General features: G+C 44.7%; 1 protein-coding gene across 11 annotated transcripts in view; it reads right to left on the reverse strand.

Annotated features, from left to right (window-relative positions):
• Positions 1-6,087: 6,087 nt before the first annotated feature.
• The window catches only part of BRSK2 (BR serine/threonine kinase 2), a 302,919-nt gene continuing 295,782 nt past the window's right edge, over positions 6,088-13,224 (reverse strand). For 3 of the 11 annotated variants that reach the window (XM_014891519.2, XM_088166694.1, XM_088166689.1), the window contains one exon: positions 9,083-9,536. In XM_014891519.2, the coding sequence (XP_014747005.1) occupies positions 9,313-9,536 (224 nt within the window). In that variant the 3' untranslated portion in view covers positions 9,083-9,312. Of the gene's footprint in view, positions 8,722-9,082; positions 12,973-13,224 lie in introns of those variants that run through there. The other 8 variants (XM_088166686.1, XM_088166685.1, XM_088166688.1 and 5 more) reach the window with 5 other exon arrangements.

Raw genomic sequence — 13,224 nt, forward strand, 5'->3', positions numbered from 1 at the left:
CAAGCAACTATTGGAAGGGGAGAAAGAGCCTGTAAATGAACCCCTAAGTATTCTTTTTCCAAGGAAAGCGTTGCAGCCCGTGCTCCCATGTTACTTGATGTCAAAGAACCTTCATAAGAACAGATACTCATAAAAGTCCCCATAGACAAAGGGACAGAGAGCTCAGAATCACTCACAAATCACAAATTCTGTGACTCTAGCTTCCAAAAGGTGGAAACTTTTTTTTTCACTGCTTGCAAAGCTGGGACAGTCTGCATAATCCAGAGTTCCTCTGCAGTCTCAGTTGGCAGATACCACACTGGATCTTGGTGCTATCCCACAAGAAAGACAAGAAATGCCAAAACAACTTTCCTTTCATTAACAAAGATAGAAATGTAGCCTTTATATCTGAAAAGAGCTGAAGTGATGTGCTGAGAAATGAAAGATCCTGTCTTTGGGAACAGGCCCCTGAGGAGGTTTGCAGCCCTGGTCACTGGAATGTGCTTTTGCTAGGTTAAGATCTGGATTCAAATTTCAGCCCAAGCCACTGAGTTCCTCTGAAAGAATCACAGAATTGCTCTTCATCTGGGTTTCTGAATCTGTATTAAATGGACAACAGATACCTCTTTTCCTTCTCCTTGTCTGTCACATCTACATGGGGAAAGCTTGTCCCTTGCTGAAGGTACCAGAACAGACTCTTGTTTTTCATGTGCTATTGAAACACACCTCAATAATGTGCCACAATATTTATCTGTCCTGGCTCCTGCGGCAGTGGGCTCTACTTGGCCTTTCCCTTTCACAGACAGGGCTGTGTCTGGTCCTTCCCCTCCTGCAGCCTTGGAGGCTTAGCTGTGACCCTGTCACACCAAGTGAATGCTGTCATGTCTCTGCAAAGCTACATGGAAGCTACACAGGCTGGAGAGAGGCACATCCACCCCTCTCTCTCCTCCTCTCCTGCTTCTGCACAGCACCACTGACAGCTGGCACATGATACAGCTTGTAAAAGTCTCTGGAAAGCAAGGAGAAAAGACAGTGTCTTTGCTGCCCTGTGCTCTCTGAGGAAGGGCCTGTGTTCTAGACATTGTTCTCCACACCAGATGATCAGCAGGGCATTGTACAAGGCCCAGCACAAAAGCTCTGTAGCACAACTGCCTCATCACCTCACACAGTATGTAGTGGGTGACACCATATTCTGTCTCTCTACAGGCTTTTTGCATACTACAAAATTTTCTCCACCTCTCTCTTGAGAAAAGCAGAGCAGCTGCAGCTGTGGAAGCAACAGGCAGACTGGGAAGTTCATATTTGTGCAAAATCCATGCCAAACACAGAGTCTGTACTTCCGAGTGACACCACGGCACCCGGTTTTACCCGTTGCCACTCTCACCTCGGGGGCTGTGGTAAAGCTTTCACGTTGGAGCAGCCAGTGCTGCTCTGTGTGTTCTGGCTGACTCTGTCCCTCTCTCCAAGAGATGGAGCAGGCAAATGCAAGCAGGAACTGCACATTAAATTAACACAGCCTGGGGACAATGAACCGGAGACCAAACTCAGCTACACACATGGCTCAACCTTTCCCATTACAGGGCAATACACCTTAAGGTGACAAAAGCTCTTTGTTCCCCTTTCCCAAATGAGATCCTTTGACAGCAGTTCTCATTCTGGCTAACACTCTGTCAGGCTCTCCTCTTTCAACCCTTTTGCTAAAGCAAATTTGCAGTACAGCTCCACTGAAACTGAACATCAGAGTTGTATCTGCTGCTTTCACACCTCTGTATGAACCCACAGTCCATACACTTCCAAACATATCTGGCAGAACAGCTTTGAGAACAATTTTTTTTAAAGTAAATGGCTGCAGCTGGCCCTTGTTTGGGTCACTAACCAAAAACAAACCTCACAGGCTAGAAACTGGATAAAAGCTAGAGCTAGTGCATCAAACTTAATTAAAACTGCACATATCCAGGACCAGTTTAGTCCCAAGGCCTTTTGTGTTAAGTTCTTCTGTAAATACAAAGCTCTATCTACTCCATACCCATTTTGTTCTTATTGTGCAACTTGGTGCTAAAACTGAAGGCTCTTGGACAGAGAGAAACAACTTCCTACACTGCACTTAAACACTAGAGTTTAGATCAGGAGCCCTATGTGAACTGGAGTTCACGAGCATTCCCATAAAGTGAAGCCAGAATCCCAGCTGCTACCTGGTGCTACAAATGGTTTTTCAAATATCCTCAAAGCATCCCTAATGAATGTAGCTCCAATACATTCCCTGATACATCCTCACACCTAATTTTGACCGGCATGATTCAACAAACCAGACCAGGACTACTGATGTCATTTGCCTCAGACAGGAGAGAAATCACAGCCTCAACTGTGCATCTCATGAACAGCAAGATTTGACCAAGGCAATTGTTACAAACAGCATACCCTTGGAATCTAATTCCAGGTAACTCCAGTGTGAGTCAGGACTGCCTTGTTTCAGCTTAGTTTCATCCATTCTGAAATCTGATTTTCCTTTGAGAACAAGGATGTCCCACAGAGGAACTATCCAGAACAGACACTCCCACTTAAAGCCGCTGCTTCAATGTGAATACTTTCCAAGAGCCTACGAGACCTCACAGTAAACACAGCTGCTTTTTCTGACAGTTCTTCTAGAACCTAGAAGTGTTTTCTATACCAAGACTTACTGCTTCCCTAGACCAACCTGTTATCTTTCTCTTCTGGACAACACAGAGAAAAATGTGTCCCATTCCCAGGGCTGGGCCAGGACTGCCTTCCAGACCCAGGAATTTCCACGTAACAGAGAACATTTTGCAGAGGCACAGAAGGTGCAACAAAGAGCACATCAACGAGAAGCTGTGGAGCAGAGAAATAAATGTCTCTCCTCTCCCAGGCAGCTGTTTGTGGTACACGCTGCCCAGAGATGTGGTGCAGCGCCCACCTTGGAGGCACTGAGAACCCTGAGGGGCACAGCAATGAGCAGCCTGTTCTAAGCACGTCCCTTCCAGCCTTGGTGGCTGTGTGGCTTTGTGATCCACGGGCAGACCTCTCTGCCCAGACAGAGGTCCCTGGCTACACCAGAAACACCCACCCTGGCTGCAAGCAAACTCTTCTTTCTGCTGGTGCCGTCGATGAAGGCTTGTGTCTTCCCTGACCTTGAAGCTGTGTTATCTCCTTTGGCTGCGAGAAGGCGATAATAGCTCCTGACAATGGCAAGAGTCAGCGCTGAGCCGGTGGAACAGGAAATCCCATTTCTCAAGCCCTTCAAAGCCTGCCTGGCACAGTTTCTCTCAGCAGCACTCAGTGAGATTACAGGACTAAAAATAACCCCTGCAATAAATTGTGCATTTAGAAGAAGAAAGGACTTGCCCTCAATGTGGGTTTCCCTTCCACTTGTGGCCTCAAGTATCCCCAGACAGTTGAACTACAACGGTTTTGTTCTCCAAATCAAGCAGGAGCTGCAGCTGTTGAAGTGGTTTTAAATAAAATAAGAAGATTAAAGGGTACAACAAAGAACTAAGATACTTTCCAGTTTTTAGACAAGTGTCTCTCTTCCCTCCCTGTTGTTTTCTATAATAAGAAACTCGGAGCTAAACCTCTTCCTCACCAAAACACTCTGCCCTTCTAAGAGGAGCTCACATACAATCGGATGTGTACAGCTGATATGAAGCAAAGGTAGGGGGACCAGTCCTACAGAACACAATCCCTGCGGGCATTTAAGAAAATGCCGAGCCTCATGGGTTAAATGCACTGTCTGAATCACCAGGAAAGAAGGCATGCCTTCTAACAGAATTAGCACTACCTGGAGGCCTCACAGAGTTTCATTGTCTTTAGAAACGCTGTTTTTGCCTACGCCCAGTGAGAGCCATTAAAGCTCAGTCATTTGCATACGATCCCTTTCATTAAAGCCAGCCTGACTACTGAGGAAATGGTCACACATTGTGTGCAAAGCTTGGACAATTTGCATTAGCGCTCTCCAACACAACCAACCTCTTTCTCAGCCCCCCAGACTGACATGTGGCAATGAGATTTACCCCCCTGACTGTGGGCTCAGCTGCTCATTTGAGGAATACACATCATCGATTGCTTTATATAGCACGTGTCAGGTACTGGCTCAATTAAAAACTGTTCCACTTAAACAGAAACACATTTTTCACGTACACGTGTCAGACAAACAGAAAAGGCCAAGTGGCCACACTTGCCTCGTCTTCACTTTACTCCTGGTAGGTCCAACACTGCATTGCTTCGCCCAGAGGAAATCAGACAGATTTTTTAGCTACTGAGTCCAAAGAGCTAAGGTGTCCAAGGGAACCAAAGAACTACAGAGCTCAGAACCCCAGCTAATGAAGTGCAGGTAGCACAGCTCACAGCATCTCATCAGCCATCACCTGGGATGGGGTTTGGATGAGGACAGCAGCCCCCACCTGGCAGCAGAGACAATCCAACTACCTCAATCACAGAGGCAGACCAAAATCCCCAGCTACATTTACTACTTGCTTTGAGATTTAAGCTATAAAGTAAGAAGGGTGTTTTGTGGACAACAATTTAAATATAAACTCGATTTGATCAGAAGCACAGCCCCTCCTATGCACTAGAGATGGTAATATAAGACTGTGTTATGGCATGGCTAAACAAAAAGGCAGAATAAATGTGGGCAGACCCTAAGCATGAGGTCCTCCACTTTAGCTTTTGAAGGCCATAATTAGCAGTACTGGGGGTGCTAATTGTGCATAGTACTGGAGGCATGAACAGATCATAGAAGTTCATGAACACTGCTGGAAAGAGTAGCGAGAGTGAAACAGAAAAAGCAGCAGCACACACCTGCTGCCACAGTGCCTTTAAATCCCATTTCCCCTTCCACTGCAGCCCAGCACATCCTTTCACTTACATAGATGAAAATGATACAGTTACTTCCCAGTTCTGGGTTTCCAGTGTTACAGAGACCAAATCCTCCAGCCCTTGTGATTCTCCTCATTTTTTAATCTTTTTCAGCTCCTCCACTCCCCTCCAGTTTGAGCAGAGCAGCTGACTCCTCCAAAGGCCCTATAAACACTCTGGATTTTTCCTAGACGAGACTGTATTTTGCATGGCTGCTGCCTGTCAGGGCAGAGGCTCCCCAGCCACCCTCACCCCGCCAGAGCATCCCTGAGGTGAGGCGGCACCATGGAACCTTCCAGAAGATCTCCTCCCGCCTTCCCTCCCGGCGGGCGGTGCCGTGAGGGGCAGGCACCTCATGGCCTGTGCTGGTGGGAAACCTGCCTGGCCTGGGGGCAGCTCTGGAGAGGGGACACGGCAGGGGACAGCAGGGAACAGGGGACAGCAGGGAACAGGGGACAGCAGGGAATGTGTCTGGGGCTGGCCTGGGGGGCAGCCCTGGACAGGGGACATGGCAGGGGACAGCAGGAAACAGGGGACAGCAGGGAACAGGGGACAGCAGGGAACGCGTCTGGGGCTGGCCGGGCTGTGGGGAGCGCCGGGCCGGGCCGTGCTCAGGGCCCTGCTGTGAGCCCGGGCCTGCCATGCTCCCCCAGCCCTGTGGGAAGCTCCTGCTCTTCCCGGGGATGTGCCTGCCAGGTCAGAGCCCAGAGGGAACTGCTGGGGCAGTGACAAAGCCAGAGGAAAGGAACAGAGAGCGAGGTGTGACAAGCCAGCAGCCACACGGACTGCCCAACCAACCAGCAACAAACCCCAGACCCACACATGCCAGGGACGTACCTGAGCAGCTTTTTCAAATGTGTGTGACTGAGTGTTTCAGGCAGGGAGAGTGCAGAATTCCTTCCTACAGCTAAATCTGGAAGCAACGCGAGAAGCTCAGGTTAGAGAGGAGAACAATCACAAGCAGTCGTGGTTTTCGGTACCGTGGTTTCCATCCAGACCAGACCTCTGAAATTTGGATTAAGCTTTTGGAACACGTTACTGCAGAAAGCCGGGCCTCCAGGGCCGAGCTGTCCCTGCTCCTTGGAGCCTGGTGTTAGTTCCACAGCCAGGAGGACGCTGCATTCCTTCAGCTGCCATCTTCAGCTCCTCGGGTGGGAAGGCCGTGCCATGGTACTTACCAGCTCTGGCACTGGCCAGGAGCTTGTTTTCATGGACATAAACAGGACACTCGACAGCTGGTATCTTTACTGAATGAATTTATTGGTTTTTGAACTAAAGTTGCTCACAGTTATTTAACAAGGGATACATCAGATTTTTTTGTCCATTTCAAACCATTAAATAATGTCAGTTTGTGTCTGTATATGTGTGTGTGCGCGCGTGTGTGTCTTTGAAGTACAAAATAGGAAGGATAACAAGAGGTATTGCTTTCATTTATTCTTATATCTTGTGTAAGTAATCCCCTTCCTGCTTGTACCACATGGGTTTTGCTGATATAGGTATTTTTAAATTATTATTATTATCTTGTATTGAAATCCCAGCCTTTTGTAGAGGTACAATGTAACAGAAGCATCAAAATCTATACACAAGGGAAGAGAAAAGAGGGAAAAGAAGGACGGGGGTGATGGGAGGGGAGCTCGGAGGAGAAGTAGAGAGAGGGCAGAGGCAGGAAAGACAACGAAAGCAAAAGAGACTAATTTACAGCAATGTCATGCAATTAAAACTGCCCCCCTCTCCTGCACCCTTGCCTCCCCCCCTCCCCAGCCATCACCCCCTGGTGTCTGACATGCACACAGCAATACGAGAGAGAAAAGTTTAAGAATAGGGAAAATAAATAAATAAATAAATAAAGCAAAAAAATTAAAATAAATCCCTCCCATTTGGGGGAATGGGGAAACAGGGCAGAAGTCAAAGGTCTTTGCCCCAGTTGTGTCTTTAAAAATTCTTTTTAATCTTCAAACCTATGTACAAGTAAAACTGGTCCAAGAAGGGGAAAAATGATTAAAAAAAACAACAACGACAACAACAACGAAAAAGAACTCATCCAACATTATCATTTAAAAAAAAAAAATCTTGCGATACAACATACACCCATAGGAACCCAACGAGCAGCAATCGAAGGTCATAAAAGAGCTGAACACTAATGCTAAGCCTACATTCTTAAAATCTCAGTCAAGAAATACTTCTCACTGTGTTTTGTCTTCCACGCGTAAAACCACGTTTTTTTGTTTGTTTAACCTTTGAGCTTGGGCCAGAATAAGTTACACTTGGTCACATAACTCTTGAGGAGGAGGAAAAAAGGCGGCAATTCTTCTTTCTCAAAGTCACAAAATGAACACTTAGAAGGTTTCTGTGTCTTTTTTCCTCCTCCTCCACAAAATAAATAAGAATCAATGTTGCCTCTACACAGTTATTAAACAGAAGATATATCTAACAGCTTATTTTTTTAAATATATATATATGTATATATAAATAACCAAGACCTAATAACTGAAACACAAAAAAAGGTCCCCATCCACCCAATCCCACCCTCCTCCCCTTCAAAAAAAAAAAAAAACCTAACCAAACAAAACCAAAACCAAAACAAAAACTCAAAAACTTTATAAAAATATCTTGCAGTAAATTTTAAAGTTTACAGTAGCTTCGTGATTAAGTCTCCCATTGCCCTGACTCCACCTTGTCTTGCTCTGATGAACTAAGTGCCAGTGATTTTGCACACACACACACATACACACAGAGGAAATAAAACCCAATATAAGTCTCTTTTCTTCCTCCTCTTCATCTTCTTTTTTTTTTCTTTTTTTTTTCTTTTTTCCTTTTTTTTTTAAGAAAAAAATCACCCAAGCCAACAAATGAAACTGGTAACTTAAAGAAATAATACTGATATCAATGCAGCACTAGCAACACAACAATTGCCTCTAAATGCAGGGTGTGGTGGAGGATCCAGCTGGTTGAAGAAGGTCCCAGCGCGGTGGCACAGTGGTAGGGAGTTGACAGGTGGGGAGGAAGGTGTTGAAGGAGGAGCAGCAGTAGCAGCAGCAGCAACTGTGCCTGGTGATGGGAAAGACAGTCCTTGGCAGAGTCTTGTCCCTCTTCTTTGCTACCAGAAGTTGCCTTTTCCCTAAGTTTTAATGTTTTGTTTGTATGTGTTTATTCATTGAACCCCCTCTCCCTCCTATGTTTACTCCTTTCCCCTTCCAGCAGGTTAAAAAGCAAAATGATACAGTATAAAAAAACCAATTAGTTTGTGTATATATATATATATATGTATGTATGTATATTTATACATAAATATACACACATATATACATGTATATATCAAAAAAGGGGGCAAAAGAAAAGGAAAAGGTGGTGGGGAGAAAAAAAAAAAAAAGATAAGAAAATCCCGTGATGAAGCTCCCCAATATTGTCTTGGTTCAAGGCTTAGTTTTGAGTTGCTCCTGGCTGGTTTCTGATGAGAAGGCGCTCTGGGTTCACGGAACGCTGCGCTCCCGCTACACCCGTCCCCTTGCCCACACCCTCCCTCTCCGGGCTGCGTTCACCTGCGCGGACAGAAGCTGCCAAGGGGAAATAATTCACTCCAACAATCTGCAACCTCCTCTGAGCCCAGACTCTGCAATCCCATAACTGAGCAGGTCTCTCTTGTGGAGCACCAAAAAAGAAAAAGAGAGGGGAGAAAAAAAAACAGGCGTGCACTGGGGAGGTGTCTGGGGAGAAGTGGGGGAGAAGCCCACTTCCTGAAGGGAGAGGGGAGGCTGGGAACCTCAAACAGGACTGGTCCTTGGACAGTCTACATCGGTTGCCTTCCGTCAACAAGTGTCCGCAGAGCACAGAAGGTGAAGCCGTGGCTGACATGTTAACTTTTCGGGATAATTCCTGGTAGCAGAGCGGAAACAAGTGGTGTCGTCAGAAACACAGAGAGAGCATGAACAGAACAAGAAACAAAACAAAAGAAAACAAAAAACCAAAAAAAACCAAAAACCAAAAACCAAAAAAAAAAAAAAAACCAAAAAATCAGGAAGGAGGAAAAAAGCAAAACATTCAAAAAAGGGAGAAAAAAAAAACCAATCGAAAAAAACCACAACCCAAGATCTGGTGAACTGGGTTTGTCATCTGTGCTACCTTTTCTTTTCTTTTCTTTCTTTTCTTTTCATTCTTTCATTCGTTTGTTTTTGTGTTTGTTTCTGAGATATATATTATATATCATATATAAATATATATATGTATATATATACAGTCATTCCTTCATACAAAATTTGTCTATAGACAGTTTTGTACTGTTGTGGCAAGGTATATACATCCTTCTAGTTTAGAGGCTAGCTTGCTAAGGAATATTCTTTCATTCTTTCTTGCTTTTTTTCTTTTTGTTTTGTTTTGGTTTTTTTTTTTGTTTTTTTTTTTTGTTTTGTTTTGTTTTGTTTTGTTTTGTTTTTCTCTCTAAGTTATTTAATTTTTTAATGTGTTTATTTAAGGTTGGTCTTGTAGGCCGACTGATGAGACCATCTTTGCCTTGTCTTTGCCAGCAGGGTACTTATTGTCTCCTCTAGACCCATAGTCATTAGAACCGGAATCGCTCCGCTTGCTGTTTGCGCTATGCTTGGTTGGCGTGCCGGGGGGATGGCTCACCTGCCCGTTCTTCTCGTCTGAAAAAAGTTGTTTAATTACGTCAAAGAAGTTACTCAATGGGCTGCCTGGGTACACAAAACAGAGGAGACAAAAAAAGAAAGAAAGAAAGAAAGAAGGAAAGAAAGAAAGAAGGAAAAAAAAAAAACGAGAGGGAAAGAGAGAGAAAAAGAGGAGAGAAAGAGAGAGAACAAACAAACAAATGAACAATGGGGTTTTTAACGAGAAGAACACGATGAGGAGATCCAGAGCCACGTGCGTGGGGGTGTGTGGGGGATGAAGACAATGAAGAGGAAGAGTGTTTAGGATGGGACACCTACAGAAATAAAGAACCTGGGAGCATAAAGCACCTAGGGGAAGGTCCTAGTTTTTTCCTGAGTGGGGAAGCATTGCTGTCTCACCTGGTAGGAGGACGCAGTACCATGTGACTGAAATAGGTCAGTCCATTACTAGGATTCACTTAGCCACTCCACATGGAAATGCCAGTGATTGTCATGCTGGACACAGGTAAATTCCATCTTACTGCTGCTGTTACAAACACGGGGTATTTCCATGTGGCTGCCCATTGATGCTTTACTCTGCAGCCTTGCTAAGCTCTCTGTCTACACCAGGCATTAGGCTTTCCTTGCTTGCATTTTATTTCGTTCTGAGTTTCTCCTTGCTACCTTGTCACGACTAAGCCTGAAGCATGAGAGTGGTCCCAGGGAAGCATCATTTGGAAAATGAGCTGTGGCTGAGATTAATGTTGCCATCTGCACGTGTGGTCTGTGGTTTGCACTCGCAGACTTCAAGCACCTTCAGATCCTCCCTAAACCTGGAAATGAAGACACTGAATTTGGAAGCAGGTTATACGTCTGCCTGTTTCTGGGACCTGGCAGGGTCAAGACCTACTCCCTCACTGTCCTGAATTTATGCTCTCTCCACAACACAGCCTCCATGACACTGACATGCATTCCAGTGCAATTAGGAGGCAGAGAGGGAGGCAGAGCTGTGTATTACTGGAACATGCACCTCCTTAAGCCAGCCCCTGGATCAGGCTGCAGTGTTAACAAGGACTGGGCACTGGGCACATGAATACAGCCTTTTGTGTTATGTGGGCCTCCAGGCAGCACGGTTATCTGCTCTTAATCTACTTTGGTGTTAGAGGGTGTCCCAGGCACCTGACGAAAGGCTCTGGGGTGCTACTGATGGAAAGGGACCAGCTACTTCCCTTTTTTTTGGGAATTTCTAGTCCCTTTTCAATTTCCTGAATTGGGAGATTAATCTTTATCAAACATAGAAGGGGTCACATTAAAGTCTTTGAACATGGATATTGAGGGTGTTTTTTATCTGATGTACACCATGGAGCTGCTGCCTATTCATGATCATTAAAACCCCATGATGGTTTTCTCAATACTGGGACTGTTGGTTCTACCATTCTATCAAATTCAAATAATTTCTATCTCTAGCTCCCAGAAGGAAACAGGTACCTTGTATCTGCCTTCCAATGTGGCAGAATGCTGTGAAGAGTGGAACTTTTCATCCCCAAGATGGGAACATTCTGTCAGGAGCAAAGGGCTTCCTCACAGCGGAGACTGGTGGACACTGGTGGCTTGGTCATAATGTATTCCCTTCACTTTAATTCCAGACATAAACAACCCAGTAACTACAGCAGGCAAGAACTTTCTGTGCACAGCAATTCAACTGAAGAGCTTGTTGAGTACTTTCTTATTCTCTAATGCCAAATGCTAGACAGACATCATTGTCTTACACAGAGAATGAGGAAATATATAGTATTTGTGCTCTGCAAAACTGAATGTGTTATTCTTTTTTTTTTCCTGCCCTATGCTAACCAGGTAGTGGCTGCTTTCCCTTGCTTGTTAACAGGCATTGAGAAAAATCAAATGCCTGGCAAATACAGTGAAGAATCTCATTAATCTAATTCATTCCTTGACTTCCTGTGCCTGCTGCTTTGTGGTTAATGTTCTGCTTGCCCTGGTTCCGTCACTCAGTTACACTAAAGATAAAAGCAACAGACTGTGAGTTTCTGGAAGGGAATCATTCACCCAACTGACTGAAGCCTTAGTGATGGGCACAAACAACCAACCAGGCAAAGCACATATCTCAATTTCAGATTAAGAAGAGAAAGGCTCACTAAATTCAGTTACTTTGGGCTCAGGCCTCCCTGAGCTCCACCTGCTCCCTTCCACATGCATGCAAATACTTGGCAAAGGGATGATCTGTCCCACATCTATGACTTCTACTTCAGAGATTTCCCTAAGCCTCCCTAAAACTGCTTTAGGTTTGTGGGCACACACTTTGCATAGACTCACTTTTATCTACTCAGACTCATTTCTACTTCTTTTAGGTGGATACCATTTTTTAATGAAAAGAGAAAAAAGAAAGCAAACACTCAGCCTTGAATGCAGGAATGTGGGCAGATTTGTTTCTCAGGTGGCTTTGGACCCCTCATCTTCATAAGCAAATGGAGTCAGCAGAGAGAATGAGAAAGAGCACTGAAAAAAATGCTGGAGAGGAAAAGACTGCTGGGTTGGGAGAAAAGAGTAGGGGAATATCTCTAGTTATTCAGCTGAGCAGTTTATTTAACAAGCTTAGAGGGAAAGAAGAGGGCAGAGTAAGCAGGGCTCTGCAGGAATTGGGAAAGTTTTTTGTTTTCATATAGGCAGGAACAGTGACAAAAGTACAAGTTGCAAGAATGGAGCAATAAACACTTTAGAAATTATACATCTTGTATTTTGTTGAGTCCTGATACAGGACTTTTAGTCATCCTACTAAACTATGCAGCCCGTGTTTCATCCACCCTTTCTCCTCCCCGTGACCTATGAGCTTTCAAGTGCCTGGAGATTTATTGTAGCAAAAGTATTTAACAGTCTGCTTTTCTTTGCCTGTATCACTACTGAATTCCTTACAATCAGCATTTTCAGTTAAAATTTTAATGGGAGGTACGAAAATCCTTAGGGATGTTTAGAGAGCTACGAAAAACTAAAATAGGCCATTTCACTAACCCTTTCCTTCCTTTGCCTTTTGTACTTGTAATTAAATAGTAGGTAATAACGCCCTCCTGTCCTGGCAGTCAAGGAAAAACTGATGCTGGGCTGGTGTTCACACTGCTCTTTGGATAGACAAGGAGTCCTCACGTTTTCACTTGGGAGATACACAAGAATGGGTCAGCTATGCTGGAAGCATGAAAATGGTGCAGGGTGTTGCTCCTGTTAGTTCTCAGTTCCCTTTGAGGTTCTAAATCCAGTAAAACAAGACTTGAAAATGGAGGCGATGATGGATTGGAATAGGTTTTTCAGCAATCTTCCATGCCTAGCATTCAGTGCAAGATGTGTCATAGGCTCTTACACCTGTAAGTCCATCAGGGGGCCTCAAAAAGGCTGCCTCTCTTATTTCAGAAAGTGAGATGACATCCCATTTCCTCTGGACAGGGATGAAGGTTTGGCTCAGTGATTCTTCAGAACATCTCTGGTGTTTCATGCACAGACTAAGGTCTTCTTTCCCCTTGAGAGCAAATGTTCATCAGCACAGAGCAAAGAAAGTGTAAAGAGTAGAAAGGGTGAGAAACTGAGAGAAGGATCAGAAGCAGGAGGGGAGGCTCAGAGCATTATGTCTGTTAGGAGGAGATGGTTATGTGCAGATTGAGTTAGACCAAGGAGCTTTTTGCTGCAAGACGGGGAAAGGGAATGGGTTTGAAAACAAGCACTGAAGCTTATGAAAGGGTCATGTATTGAAGGGGTGCTGAGAGAAATATAT

The sequence above is a fragment of the Sturnus vulgaris genome, chromosome 6 (genome assembly GCF_052056855.1).
Source record: "Sturnus vulgaris isolate bStuVul1 chromosome 6, bStuVul1.hap1, whole genome shotgun sequence".
NCBI lineage: Eukaryota > Metazoa > Chordata > Aves > Passeriformes > Sturnidae > Sturnus > Sturnus vulgaris.